The following is a 12218-nucleotide window of genomic DNA, read 5'->3' as shown; positions in this document are numbered from 1 at the left end:
CAGTCAGTTTGTGCTTTCCAGAGACTAGTACATAGGAGGATCTTTGTTTTTACGACAGGGCTATAGATGGGGTAGTAGGTCAAGTTTTAGAGTCTGTAGTAGCCTTTTCTCTTTTCCTCAGGAGAGGAACCTTGTGCAGACCCATGATGGGTCTTTAAGGCTTTTCTGTGCCCCTGAGGCGACCCATTGTGTAACCCCTCTCTATTCCTAGATTTTTGTGAGGCAACATAACACACTTTCCCCCTCAGAAACGATAGCAGTTTTCACTTTTAGTTTCTGAAGCCAAATCAAAACCCCTTCCATCACAATCTTTTGAGTTTCAGTAGAAAAAGGCCTAAAGATTTTTCAGCCTTTCACCTTGTGGGTGGGATGAAGGCAGTAGATAGAGTCTCCATTGGGCTCTTCAGAGTGCAGCCTTTCCTTACCGCAGGTCCAACAAGGTCTAAAAAGTCACTTCCATAAGTTCTAACATACTGTAACACAGTTCAAGTAATCTGGAATCAGAAAACTGAGAAGAGCTCTGGGAGACTCCCTCTCACGCGATGTACGGGGAAAATCTGAAGGAAGATGCCTCTGTTGGGAGCGTTCTAAGGGTGCGTCATCTTATTGGCTGTAGTTTGGTTCTTTTTAAATGAAATGGATAAGCTATTAAATGCAATGCCTTTATGTCATTGCAAGCTATGGTAATTACTGCTACTCCAATGCTGGAGAACAATTCTGTCACATTTGTTCTCATAATGGAGAAGTAAAAACAACTTCTTACAACAACGGAGTCCAAAACAATCTTTTTTACCTTTATTGTTGGCAGCAAAAAGTTATGGATAAGTTTCAACACAAGTAAAGACAATCATTCTCTGAACTAGAATAGGGCAAGAGTCCCTTACTCATGAGGTCTCATCTTCAACAATTTGCTTCTAACAATGAGTACTTGTTAAACACTCCTTGCTGGACTGGAAAAGAAGCTGCAGCAAGAAAGTGGAGTGGTTGAATTCGGCTGTATGAGTACTGCAATATCCTAGATTTTCATGTTAAATTTGTTCTTTTATTCTTGGTCTGGATTTGGAGCTCCTCGATCTTGATTGTCTCCCTTCTTCTTGTGCCCAGAGACAATGTCATCAATACGAAGCAATAAAATTGCAGTCTGCAATATTAAAAAAAGAAATGGCAGTAAGAAAATAACATATCACTGATCTACATACACATATATATATATCTTTTATAACCAATGAGTCTTTTAGACCGGGTGTACAACCAAAACTCTATGTCACTTTGTTATTAAGTCAAACATATCAAAATTATTTGTCGATCTTGATCGTGCTAATTTAAGCTATGGGTTTAATCACATTGGGAATGAAAGACTCCAGTTACACACAGACAAATTGAAGTCTGTAGTGATCACATTAACCAACTGAGATTTACTTAAAAATCTACGCATTTCCACATATTAGTTTAACTTGCATTATGTTTTCATTTAAGTTGTCTGTAGATTACCTTTTATATGTCAGCACCTGTAGGTACAAGGGCAGCAGAATAATATCAAAATATATATACAATTTTTTTTGTAGCTATCGGTCTGACATCCACCCCACTTGTACTCAATCAAGGTTCCCATACATTTGAATGCACTTCCAGTCTGCTCAGCTAAGCTTTCTCTAATGACCAGGGCTCCCTCCCTCACAGGTCAAGCTGAGCTGGCTGTAGAAACAGTCCATAAGGAGTAGTTTACCTGTAACTCCAGTTCTGTAGTAGGGGTTTTTCTGTTATAGTCATAATCTAGTGAATAGACCCGCCCATGTGCGTGGACCCCGGCGCAATCAAAATTAATCTCTTAAGCGTTCTTCATTGCAGTCCTGCATAGACACTTAAGAGAAAATTAAAGACAATAATGCAGCCTGTACCTACAAGGCTTCACTGTCCAGTACTTCAGCAAGAAATGCCAAGGATATAACACCAATAACACATTTAATACAATTTGTCAAGTTTCACTAAGAGAAACTTTCCTCCCCTCACCAAATCCTTGGAATGATGGAGAGGAAGGGATGGACAGACAAGCCTCCATAGGCTGCCATTATGTGTCTGGAAAAGGGATACCTTGCCTATAAGGAACTCTAGAGCCCCTCGGTATCCCAGCATGCACATCCCCTTCCTTTTACTTTCAGTTCTTTTTTCCGGCTCCTGCTAGCAGGACCCTGAAGCATTGAGCTCTCCCTTTTTGGGTGTTGTGTAATTTTTTGACACTTGAAGTGTTAGAGTGTGTTCACTTGACGTATCTTTGCTTCTTCACTTTACTAGAGTTTTATGGTGGTTTTTGTCAAATATGCCTGCCTTATTTGAGAAATGCCCAGAGTGTGCTAGGAAGAAGGCAAGATCTGATCCACACAGGGTGTGTATCCTGTGTCTTCCTTCTCATGTTTCTGGGACCTGTGAGATCGGCCTGTAGTTTTCCAGTAGGACCCTGAAGGACCGAGAGGAGATCCGGCTGCAAGGACTGGAGCAAAGAAGGCAGCAAGGTCCAGGTGGGTCTGGGCAGGAAGGGGCTTCTTCCTCTGCACGTGCTGCGGCCTCTGAGGGGCTCCCCAGTAAGGAGCAGGCCAGAAAACGCCACCGATCTCAGTCGGCGTCGATAGCCTCGACGTCGATAGCCTGATCCGGCGACCCCAGCTGAGCGGTCTCTTCATTCCTTAGATCTCAAAAGGGTGCTTAAGTTCTACTTACAGAGCACAAAAGAGATAAGGAAGACGGATCAATTGTTTGTAAATTATGGCTCCATGAGAACGGGCTTTCCAGCCGCCAAGAGACACATCTCTCGATGGATTGTTTAGAGTATCACCTTAGCTTATCAACTGGCGAAAAGGCCTTTACCTTCACCCCACAAGGCGCATTCCACCAGGGGGAAAGCAGCCACTGTTACGTTCTTATACGACGTCCCTATGTCAGAAATTTGTAAGGCCGCAACCTGGAAATCAGTCCATACTTTTACGAGGCACTACTGCCTAGAGTCAGATTCCAGGGCTGATGCTCAAGTGGGCCAGGCCTCCTTGGGAAATATGCTTGGATAGTGGTTTTTCCTTCTATCCTAGCTTGGTGTTTAACTAAGCATATTGATGGTATTTACTATGTTTTTCCTTTGCCCGCAGGGAGATGAGGTGAGGCTTGCTATTCTATTGCTTATGACTATTGATGAGGATCCCCTGGAATAGAAGGATAAGTTACTTACCTGTAATCCTAGTTCTCTTTCAGGGGTATCCTCATCAAAGTCATAAGCAACCCTCCCGCCTCCCGGACAAAGGATCTTAGTTATTTTGGAGATATTATTAACTATTTGTTGCATGGTTTTTCAGTATCCGAAAAGAATGGACTTAACTGTCACCCCTGAGGCATGATGGGAAGCTGGGGGTCATGAGTGCCTTAAAGGCACAGTGGCAGTTTTATTGCATACAGCTACAGGTTAGCTTTTCAGTCTTTTTAGACTGTTTGCAATGCAGCCTGGGAGCTTCCTATGCTTTCAGTGTTGTATGAGAATTTCTACTGCTTTCTGCCCATTAAAACAGTTCTAAAACTTGATTGTTGTTTCTCATGTTGCTAATGCATGTTACTAATGTATGGTGGAAATTCTTTACAGCATGATTCAGCTCGTGTTTATTAGGCTGCAAATATATATATATATATATATATATATATATATATATATATATATATATATTTACATATATGTGGGGCACATATAATTTAGTGTTTCCAGGGTCCCGCGCATGGGCGGGAATATTTTAATGCTTATGACTATTGATGAGGATCCCCTGCAAGAGAACAAGATGTTGCTTGTCAAGCAGAATTAACAAGGGAAAAAAAAACCTCAACAGGAGTAGCTTTATTTCAATGATACAACTCTGCTTAGTAGAGATCCCAGAAGAAGGTCTGTATGCTGCAAGGAAAGATCTGCTGATGAGCTAGCAGCCCACGGGCCATAAATTAACATCCCTGTTCTATACTGAGCTGGCAGCAACACCATCCTCACAACAGATTGGGACAGACAAAACATTGTTCAGGAGTAAGCTCACTTTAAAACAATTTGAGCCATTAATGCATCAATCTCTTACAAACCCAACACTCAACTGTTTAAATTGTCTTCTAACTAAGCTATTGGATGAGTTTCACTCTGAATTAAATGTTTCCTAAGTTACCCCACGGCCACCTTGTTGCAGATCTGATTTCACAGCTCGAATCACTCGCAAAGGTGATATGGGGCGAGGCTAACGGAAACCACAACACTCTCCCGACATCAAGGAGTGTAAAGAATGCTCGTTCTGGGGTAGTTGGATTGCTAAAGAAAACTGGTAGAATTATGCCTTTGATGGCATGAAAATCCCAAACCATTAAAATAAATAATGGGTAGGTTGGCATGACCGTCCTGCAACGTGGTAAAGGGCTCGACTGCCGAAAAGGCTTGAATCTCACTAACTCTATGAGCAGAAGGGATAGCCACTAAAAATCGATCCTCTGAGATAAATGCTGTAATTAAGCCTTGCAAATAGGGTCAAAATTGCCCAAAGGTTTTGATAACATTAAATTAAGTTCCAGAGGAGGTGAAGAGACTTTTGTAGGAAGACTATTTTAGGCATTGAAGAAACTGATGTCTAAAGAGGACCTTTTCTGCAGGTTGCGATAGTTGCACTTTGATAGAGGCTGATTGTGACTTGGCTTGAGCCAAATTAAACAAATGTCGTAAACTCGATTTATTTTTATTTTTTACAAGTGATGTGATCATGACCTTTCTGGAGGCCCGATAAATGACCAAGTACTTACCTTCTGTAACACTCCCTGGAGGACACTTCAACCAAAGATTCCTCACCTTCTGACTTTTCCCAGGCTCCAAACAGGATCCAGAAGATTTTAACAGCATTGGTACTGCACACCTGTAGGTGGCATTGTGCAGCTCCACACTGATTTAGTTCTGGCACAGAAGTAGAAAACCGAGTTGCATATAAATGCCACCCCGGTGCGCTTACATCTGTTTCTTTCTAGACTATGTTCACACCTTCAGATATAGAGCCCAACAATAATCAGTCAATAAAGGCATACATATTTCCAGACTGGGACCTTTCCAGATTGGAAGGGAGACTAGCCCAGGGAACAGGGAGGAGGGATGGCTGTAACTAATCTACTGAATATCCACCTGAAGGAATAGGTTACTTACCCTATAAGCATCTGTTCATGGCATGTAGTGCTAAAGATTCACAAACTGTGCATACTTCGCCATCTAGTGTTGGGCCTGGACGTGTACAATTACTTTTTTTTTTAAAAGGAAGTCTGAGTCACAGGGTCACCTATTAGGTGGCATTGCATTTGGGCATCGGCTCAATTGTTAAGATGTTTTTTTTTCCCGCATGCGGGGCAAGACTAAAGATGACCACGCAAATGAAATGTAATAAGAAAAGTAATGCAGAGTCTGCAATAACATGAGGCGACTGGGTAGGAGAGTGGGCACATGTCAATCTACAGCACAGCATGCCAGGAACAGATGCTTACAGGGAAAGTAACATTTTCTATTCGTGGAATGTGTAGCTATAGATACACATGCTGTGCATGGACTGTAAAGCAGTCTTCTCAAAAGCAGTGGCTTAGCCAGAGGATGTTGCAGAAGACTAGAAAAGTCTACGTAGGACAGCCGGGCCAACTCTAGCTTGCTATCTGGCCATAGCGTCCACACAGTAATGTGTAGTGAAGGTATGTGGGGTAGACCAGGTAGCTGCTTTGCAGATATCAGCTAATGGGATGTTACCCAAGAAAGCCATGGAAGCCCCTGGAAGAGTTGTTTTAGCTTTTGCGTAACACGTTTGCATGCATTTTACTTACCAAGATTCTACTCCCGCTTTGGAAATTGCTGGTCTCTTGTGAGGCCTGGTGTAGGACACAAACAGTTGTTGGGTCTTACAAAATGGTTTTGTTCCATCAATATAGTACACGAGAGTTCTTTTAACCTCAAAAGAATGTAGGGCAGGTTTGGCTATAGATTCTGGTTTTGGAAAGAAGGCTGGTAGTCAATTGTCCGATTAAGGTGGAAACTGGATACTACTTTAGAAAGGAATTTTGGATTGGTTGGGAGTACCACTATCATAACGTACTTGGAAAAAAAGGCTCTTCTGAAGTGAGAGCGTGTAACTCACTGATTCGTTGTAGGGAAGTGATGGCTACAAGGAAGGCCAACTTCCAAGATAGTAACTGCAGTGGGAAAGAGTGAAAAGGTTCAAATGGGAGACCCATAGGCCTACTGAGGGTAATGTTTAGGTTCCAAACTGGAACTGGGGGGTTCCAATCGGAATAACTCCATGCCTTCCATGAGCGCTTTAATAACAGGTATTCTAAATAATGAAACCTTTGGTCTTCGGTAGATAGGCAGCTGATCAAGGTATAAGCTAGCCCTAACTTCTGAAAATGTAGAAGGTAACAAACAATCGCTTGAACTTTAGGTGTGAGGATGTGTGCGTTTCAGGAGGCAGCAGTTTACAAACCGGCTCGAGGCATGCGTGTTGTAGATACACATGCTTTGCATACTCCTGCCATCTAGTGTTGGGTCCGGATGTTTGCAAGTTATTCCTTCAAATAAGTCTTTAGTCACCAGGTAAGGTGACTCCTCCTTTCAGTGATAGTACAAATTGGCACCAACTCCATTTTAAGATTGTTTTTTTCCACCATTAGGAAATATTGCTGCGCTCCGAAACTGTTCTTCTGGTTCCCCTAGTATGCAATCCACTCTACCATCGACGGTATGGTTTTCGTACGAGTTTTCCGGTTCTCTGCGAAATGGTCAACAAATTCTCAATCTTCGATTGAAAACCTTGTGGGCGGCCCTTGCGCCTAGCTGCGTCGGTCCAGCCTTCTGCCGATGGAACGGACTTCGTTCCAATTCTGGTGCCATGTCAAGAACCCTTGCACCAACTTACATTAACTTTTTAACGTGTGCCTCTCTCCGGAGCACAATGAGGATGACTGCGACGCCTGTAAATCGTTTTGGTCCAAAGCGATCGTCGGGCTCTACGACGAGAACTGCAACACCAGAGCATTCAACACACCCCGGATACCTTCGATGAAGAATCCAAGCAGGAAAAGATCGAAGCGTCGGTGGCAAAAGAGGCTTCTCCGTTCCAGAGTCGGATTCTGAACTCAAGATTGATCTGGAGTCTGAATACGTGCTTACGGGACAGAGTGCCATGAGCGCTGAAGACCGCTTGCCCCCAAAAACCTTCTCCAAAAAGCATAAGGCTACAGCACCAACACGGTCTTCTGGCCAAGGTCGAGACCAAGAGAATGTTTACGACACCCCACCGCCAGGCTTGGCACCGAAACAAATAATCAAGCCTTCTGGCACAGGACTGAGTTGGTTGAAATCATCTTCGGGATGCAACAAAACACTGGTATTTATGCCCCTTGCAGCAGTGTCTGCAGAGTCGCATCTAATGGAGAGATTAGAAATTAGCTTGCTTACTAAAGTAGCGTGGGGACACTCCGGGTGGTGTAACCAGGTGCTTTATAAATCATCATCTTATTTTAGCTAAATGCTCTTGCCCTCTTTATGCTCTTCCGCAAAGTGCTCCACTATTTCATCCCAGTGGGCACGATCATATCTGCCCAATATTTACATAGTGTTAGCAATACGCCAGTGATCGGCGGACTGCACAGAGACAGACAGACGGAGATAGATAAGAGATAGATCTAGATAGGTGTCTGTGTGTCTCAGCATACCCTTGAGCATATGGAGATATTGCATTGCCCTTTGTGTAGTTGAAAGAGTTTCAAAAAGGAAATACTCTTCCATAGGCTCCTTTTGTAATGGCATCGACAGTAAGTTGCAGCCCTGCCAATAACCTCCTGATAAGAGGTGGTGTCATCATGAGGAGATTACCGTCCAGGGTACAGGTAGGGATCAGTGTCCCCAGGAGGGTCAATATCGCAGGCCGACCAGGGGTCAGAGGGCTTTGGTGCATCAAAAGTATCATCCCGTCCTGTGCCCACCTGAAAATGTTGAGGAGTAATATCTAATGAATCACTTGTTGAATGAGGGGGACAGGGTGAAGGTGGTGGAAGAATAAATGGTGGTGGAGGAGGAAGAGGTGAGGCTGCTGTGAGAGGGTGCAAGGGACTGGTGGCGTGGTCAGTCCTCTTCTTTTTGGATGACACGAATAGATCAATGGCCTCTTGGAAGGGAAGTTTTGATGGTACAAGAACCATTTTGGCCATATTATGCCCAGTGTGAGGCTGTATAGGGATTTGCCTTTGGATGGGATTAAATTTGTTGCTGCAATTTGTTGAGAATTGGCTCCAATGGAGTACCTGAGTCAGTTTGGAAATCTTCGGAGCCAAGCTAGATTTCAGTTTCGGTGCCTTAGGGGTCATTGCCAAGGATGAAGATCGGCTGAGTACCTTAGTGATCAGCTTCATGTGGAATTTCGTTGCAGAGCCCAAGGGTGGAGCATCAGACTCCGTTTTTCAGTGCGGACCATGGCCTGCTGGCATTGGTGGCCCGTGAGCGTGATGTTCAGTCGGAGCCTGATGTTTCTTCAGTGGCAGGCAGTAAGGTCAGTACTCACAGTACACTGGAAGGTCCTGCATCCGAATCCAAGTCAGAGTCCGAATCATCGAAGGAAAAAGCCTCTTCCTTGCCCGCAGAGGCCTCATGAGTTCCTCCTACTCTTCTTTAACATCCTGCTGTCTGAAGATGTTGGGCTTATCTTCGACCCCTCTCCACTGCATCTCCCTTCGGTCCTGTATAAATTCCTTTAACTGAATAGATCAGCAGGCCTCGCAGTCTTTGTCAGGAGATAAGCACAGGTTGCAGACCTGATGAAAGTCGGTCCACAGGTACTTTGTGTGGTACCTGGAACAGAAGCGGATGGAAGTCTGTTCCATCCGAAGGGCATTCTAAGGCAGAACCAACAGGATGGAAAGATATGCCAGAAAGGCCGCTGTTAAAACTGGACCATAGTTTTTTAAATTTCAAAAACGCAAAAGGTAGAAACTAGAGGGCAAGGGTGAAATATGAACCAAAAGGAGTCCAAAACTGTCTCGAACCGGAACGCAGTAATACATGTCCGAACCAGAGGGCGGTAAGAAAACAATCTGGCAATGAAGAACAAGTTACTTACCTTCGGTAACGCTTTTTCTGGTAGATACAGTATCTGCCTGTGGATTCCTCACCTTGTGAATATCCCCTTTCGTCAGCAACATTCGGAAATTCTTTTGGTAGCTTTGCGACGATGTCAGAGGCACGGCATCGAACGCGACTCCGCTGACGTCACAGACACTACAAGAGGCCCACGCCGGCGTGACGACATCAGTTCCGCCCTTTTTTCCGTGCCTTCAAGGCACACGGACGGACCAATGACAGTAGAAATATACACAGTATACACAATACACAAATATCAAGGTAACAGTGTGAATGAAACAAATGCAATAAAACATTTGAAATGAACAAATCCTTGACAATAAAGTAAATACATTACAGTAACTCTGGTATAGAAGAGAGGACAACGGGGAGGCGGGTGGGTCACTGAGGAATCTACAGGCAGATACTGTATCTACCAGAAAAAGCGTTACCGAAGATAAGTAACTTTTTCTTCTGATAGATACATCTGCCAGTGGATTCCTCACCTTATGAAGAGAGTCCCACAGCAGTCCCCACTCCCGAAGGAGGGTGTCCACTCTTCTACACCAAAAAATACTGGCGGACAGAGCGCGCAAAGTGACCTTCCGTCCTCACCTCGGCATTCAAGCAGTAATGCTTCGCAAAAGTGTGGAAGGAGGTCCAAGTCGCGGCCCTACAAATATCCTCTACAGGTACACCCCTAGACAAAGCAGAAGTTGACGACTTTGCTCTAGTAGAGTGAGCTCTTATACCCTCTGGAGGTTCCTTACTGGCCAAAGAGTAGCAGATCTTTATACAGAGGATGATCCATCTTGAAAGAGTGCGCTTGTGCACCGCTCTTCCTTTCTTGCAGCCAGCAAATCCAACGAAGAGATGGTCATCCACTCGATAGTCTCTAGTCCTATCAAGATAAAACTCACGGCCTCTTAGGGTCCAGACGGTGTAGTCTCTCCTCCTCCTTGGAAGGGCGAGGGGGAGGGTAAAAGGTAGGAAGGGTAATAGATTGTCCTAGATGGAAGGGAGTTACCACCTTAGGGAGAAAAGCAGCCCTGGTCCTAACAACCATTCGTTCAGCATGAATGGTCAAGAATGAGGGCTTGGAACTAAGAGCTTGAAGCTCACTTACCCTCCTTGCCGAGGTGATCGCAACCAGGAAGACAGTCTTAAAAGACAAAAGCCTCATGGGAAACTTGTGTAAGGGTTTGAAGGGAGAACCCATCAAGTAGGTTAAAACAAGATTAAAATCCCATTTAGGCACAATAAAGGGAGTAGGAGGGAACTTATTTGTGAGGCCCTTCAAAAACCTTAAAACCACAGGAGACTTGAAAAGAGACGGCTGATCCGGCAAACAGAGACATGACGATAATGCCGAAAGATAACCCTTCACTGTGTAAACAGCAAATCCCGGCTGTGCTAAAGAAAGAGCAAACTGTAAAATATCAGACAAACAAGCCTTCAAAGGGTCAACAGATTTCTAACCACACCAAGAGACAAATTTATACCATCTGTATGAATATATGGTTTTAGTGGAGTCACGCCTAGCCGAAAGAATGACATCCACCACATCGTGTGGGAGAGAAAATGAATTCAGGTTGCCCCGTTCAATCTCCCGGCATGAAGGTGTAATGTCTGGCAGTGGGGGTGTAGAACCTGCCCCTCCATCTGGGAGAGGAGATCTGCCCTGAACGGGAGACGGAGCGGAGGGCGAGAGGAGAGGTGGAGAAGATCCGAGTACCACACCCTTCTTGGCCAATCCGGGGCGACCAGAATAACTTGGGCCCGGTCTTGGCGAATCTTCCTCAGAACCTGAGGAATCAAGGGTATGGGAGGAAACACGTAAAGGAGTTGACTTCCCCAACTCAACTGAAACGCGTCCCCCTAGGTCCCTTGCATCGGATACTGCAGAATGACAGGCAGTGAGCATTCTCGAGTGGCAAACGGGTCCACCTGAGGAGTTCCCTGCGTCCGAAAGACGTGACTAACCACCTCCGGGTGAAGCCTCCACTCGTGGTCGGCCGAGAACTGCCGACAGACAGTCTGCACGCACTTTCAGAACTCCGGCCAGATGATTCACCATCAGACAAATCAGATTGTCCTGAACCCAGGACCAGAGGCGCAGAGCCTCTCTGCAGAGACACTGCGACCCCACTCCTCCCCGCTTGTTGACATACCACATCGCGGTCGTATTGTCCATCAGGACTTGAACTGACCGACCGCGAAGGGAGGAAGGCCTTGAGGGCCAAACGAATCGCCCGTAACTCTAGAAGGTTTATGTGAAGCAACCTTTCCTCTGGAGACCAAAGACCTTTGACCTCCAAATCCCCCAGATGAGCACCCCACCCTAGAGTGGATGCATCCGTAATCACTGTGGCCACCGGAGGCAGATGAAAAGGCTTTCCCTGAGACAGATTGCCTTTGACGCTCCACCAAGTTAGATCTGCCGCAGTTTCTCTGGAGATCCTCAGACTCCGAGATCTCCGTTGTGTTGATAATAATAATAATAATAAAGGGATCTTATCATGCGCAAACTTAGCCCAATGGGCATCAAGGCGCCTCTGCCTGCGGAGGCATCACTGGAGCGCCCTCATGTGCCAGCGTGCATGGTTGACCAACAGAATGCAAGAAGCCATCAGACCGAGCAGGCGAAGGACCTTCAGGACTGGAACGACCGCTCCATTGTAAAATAAAGGAATCATTTCCTGTATGTCGCAAATCCTTTGAGGAGGAGGGAATGCACGACATACAGTTGTGTCCAGTACAGCACCTATGAACAGGTTGCGCTGGGAGGGCACCAGGTGAGACTTGGGTACATTTATTGAAAAACCCAAACGGTACAACAACTGAGTTGTCTCCTGCAGATGCTGGAGCACTTTCTCCGACGACTTGCTTTGATCAGCCAGTCGTCCAAATAGGGGAATACTGGAATCCCCGACCTTCTGAGATGTGCAGCCACCACCGCCATCACCTTGGTGAAGACTCGAGGCGCAGTAGTAATTCCAAGAGGAAGGACCGCAAACTGATAATGTTGCAATCCCACCGTAAAACTGAGATACTTCCTGTGCGACTTCAGGATTGGGAT

General features: G+C 45.3%; 1 protein-coding gene across 1 annotated transcript in view; it reads right to left on the bottom strand.

Moving 5' to 3' along the window:
• Positions 1–773: 773 nt before the first annotated feature.
• LOC147666195 (T-complex protein 1 subunit gamma) overlaps positions 774–12218 on the bottom strand; it is a 205537-nt gene continuing 194092 nt past the window's right edge. The window contains exon 14 of the mRNA XM_086949220.1: positions 774–1141. Coding sequence (XP_086805346.1) covers positions 1043–1141 — 99 coding nt within the window. The 3' untranslated portion in view covers positions 774–1042. The remainder of the gene's footprint in view (positions 1142–12218) is intronic.

The sequence above is a fragment of the Lissotriton vulgaris genome, unplaced genomic scaffold, assembly GCF_964263255.1.
Source record: "Lissotriton vulgaris unplaced genomic scaffold, aLisVul1.2 SCAFFOLD_637, whole genome shotgun sequence".
Classification (NCBI taxonomy): Eukaryota; Metazoa; Chordata; class Amphibia; order Caudata; family Salamandridae; genus Lissotriton; species Lissotriton vulgaris.
Note: the sequence above shows the minus strand (reverse complement) of the source record. Positions and strands in the feature narration are given on the sequence as shown.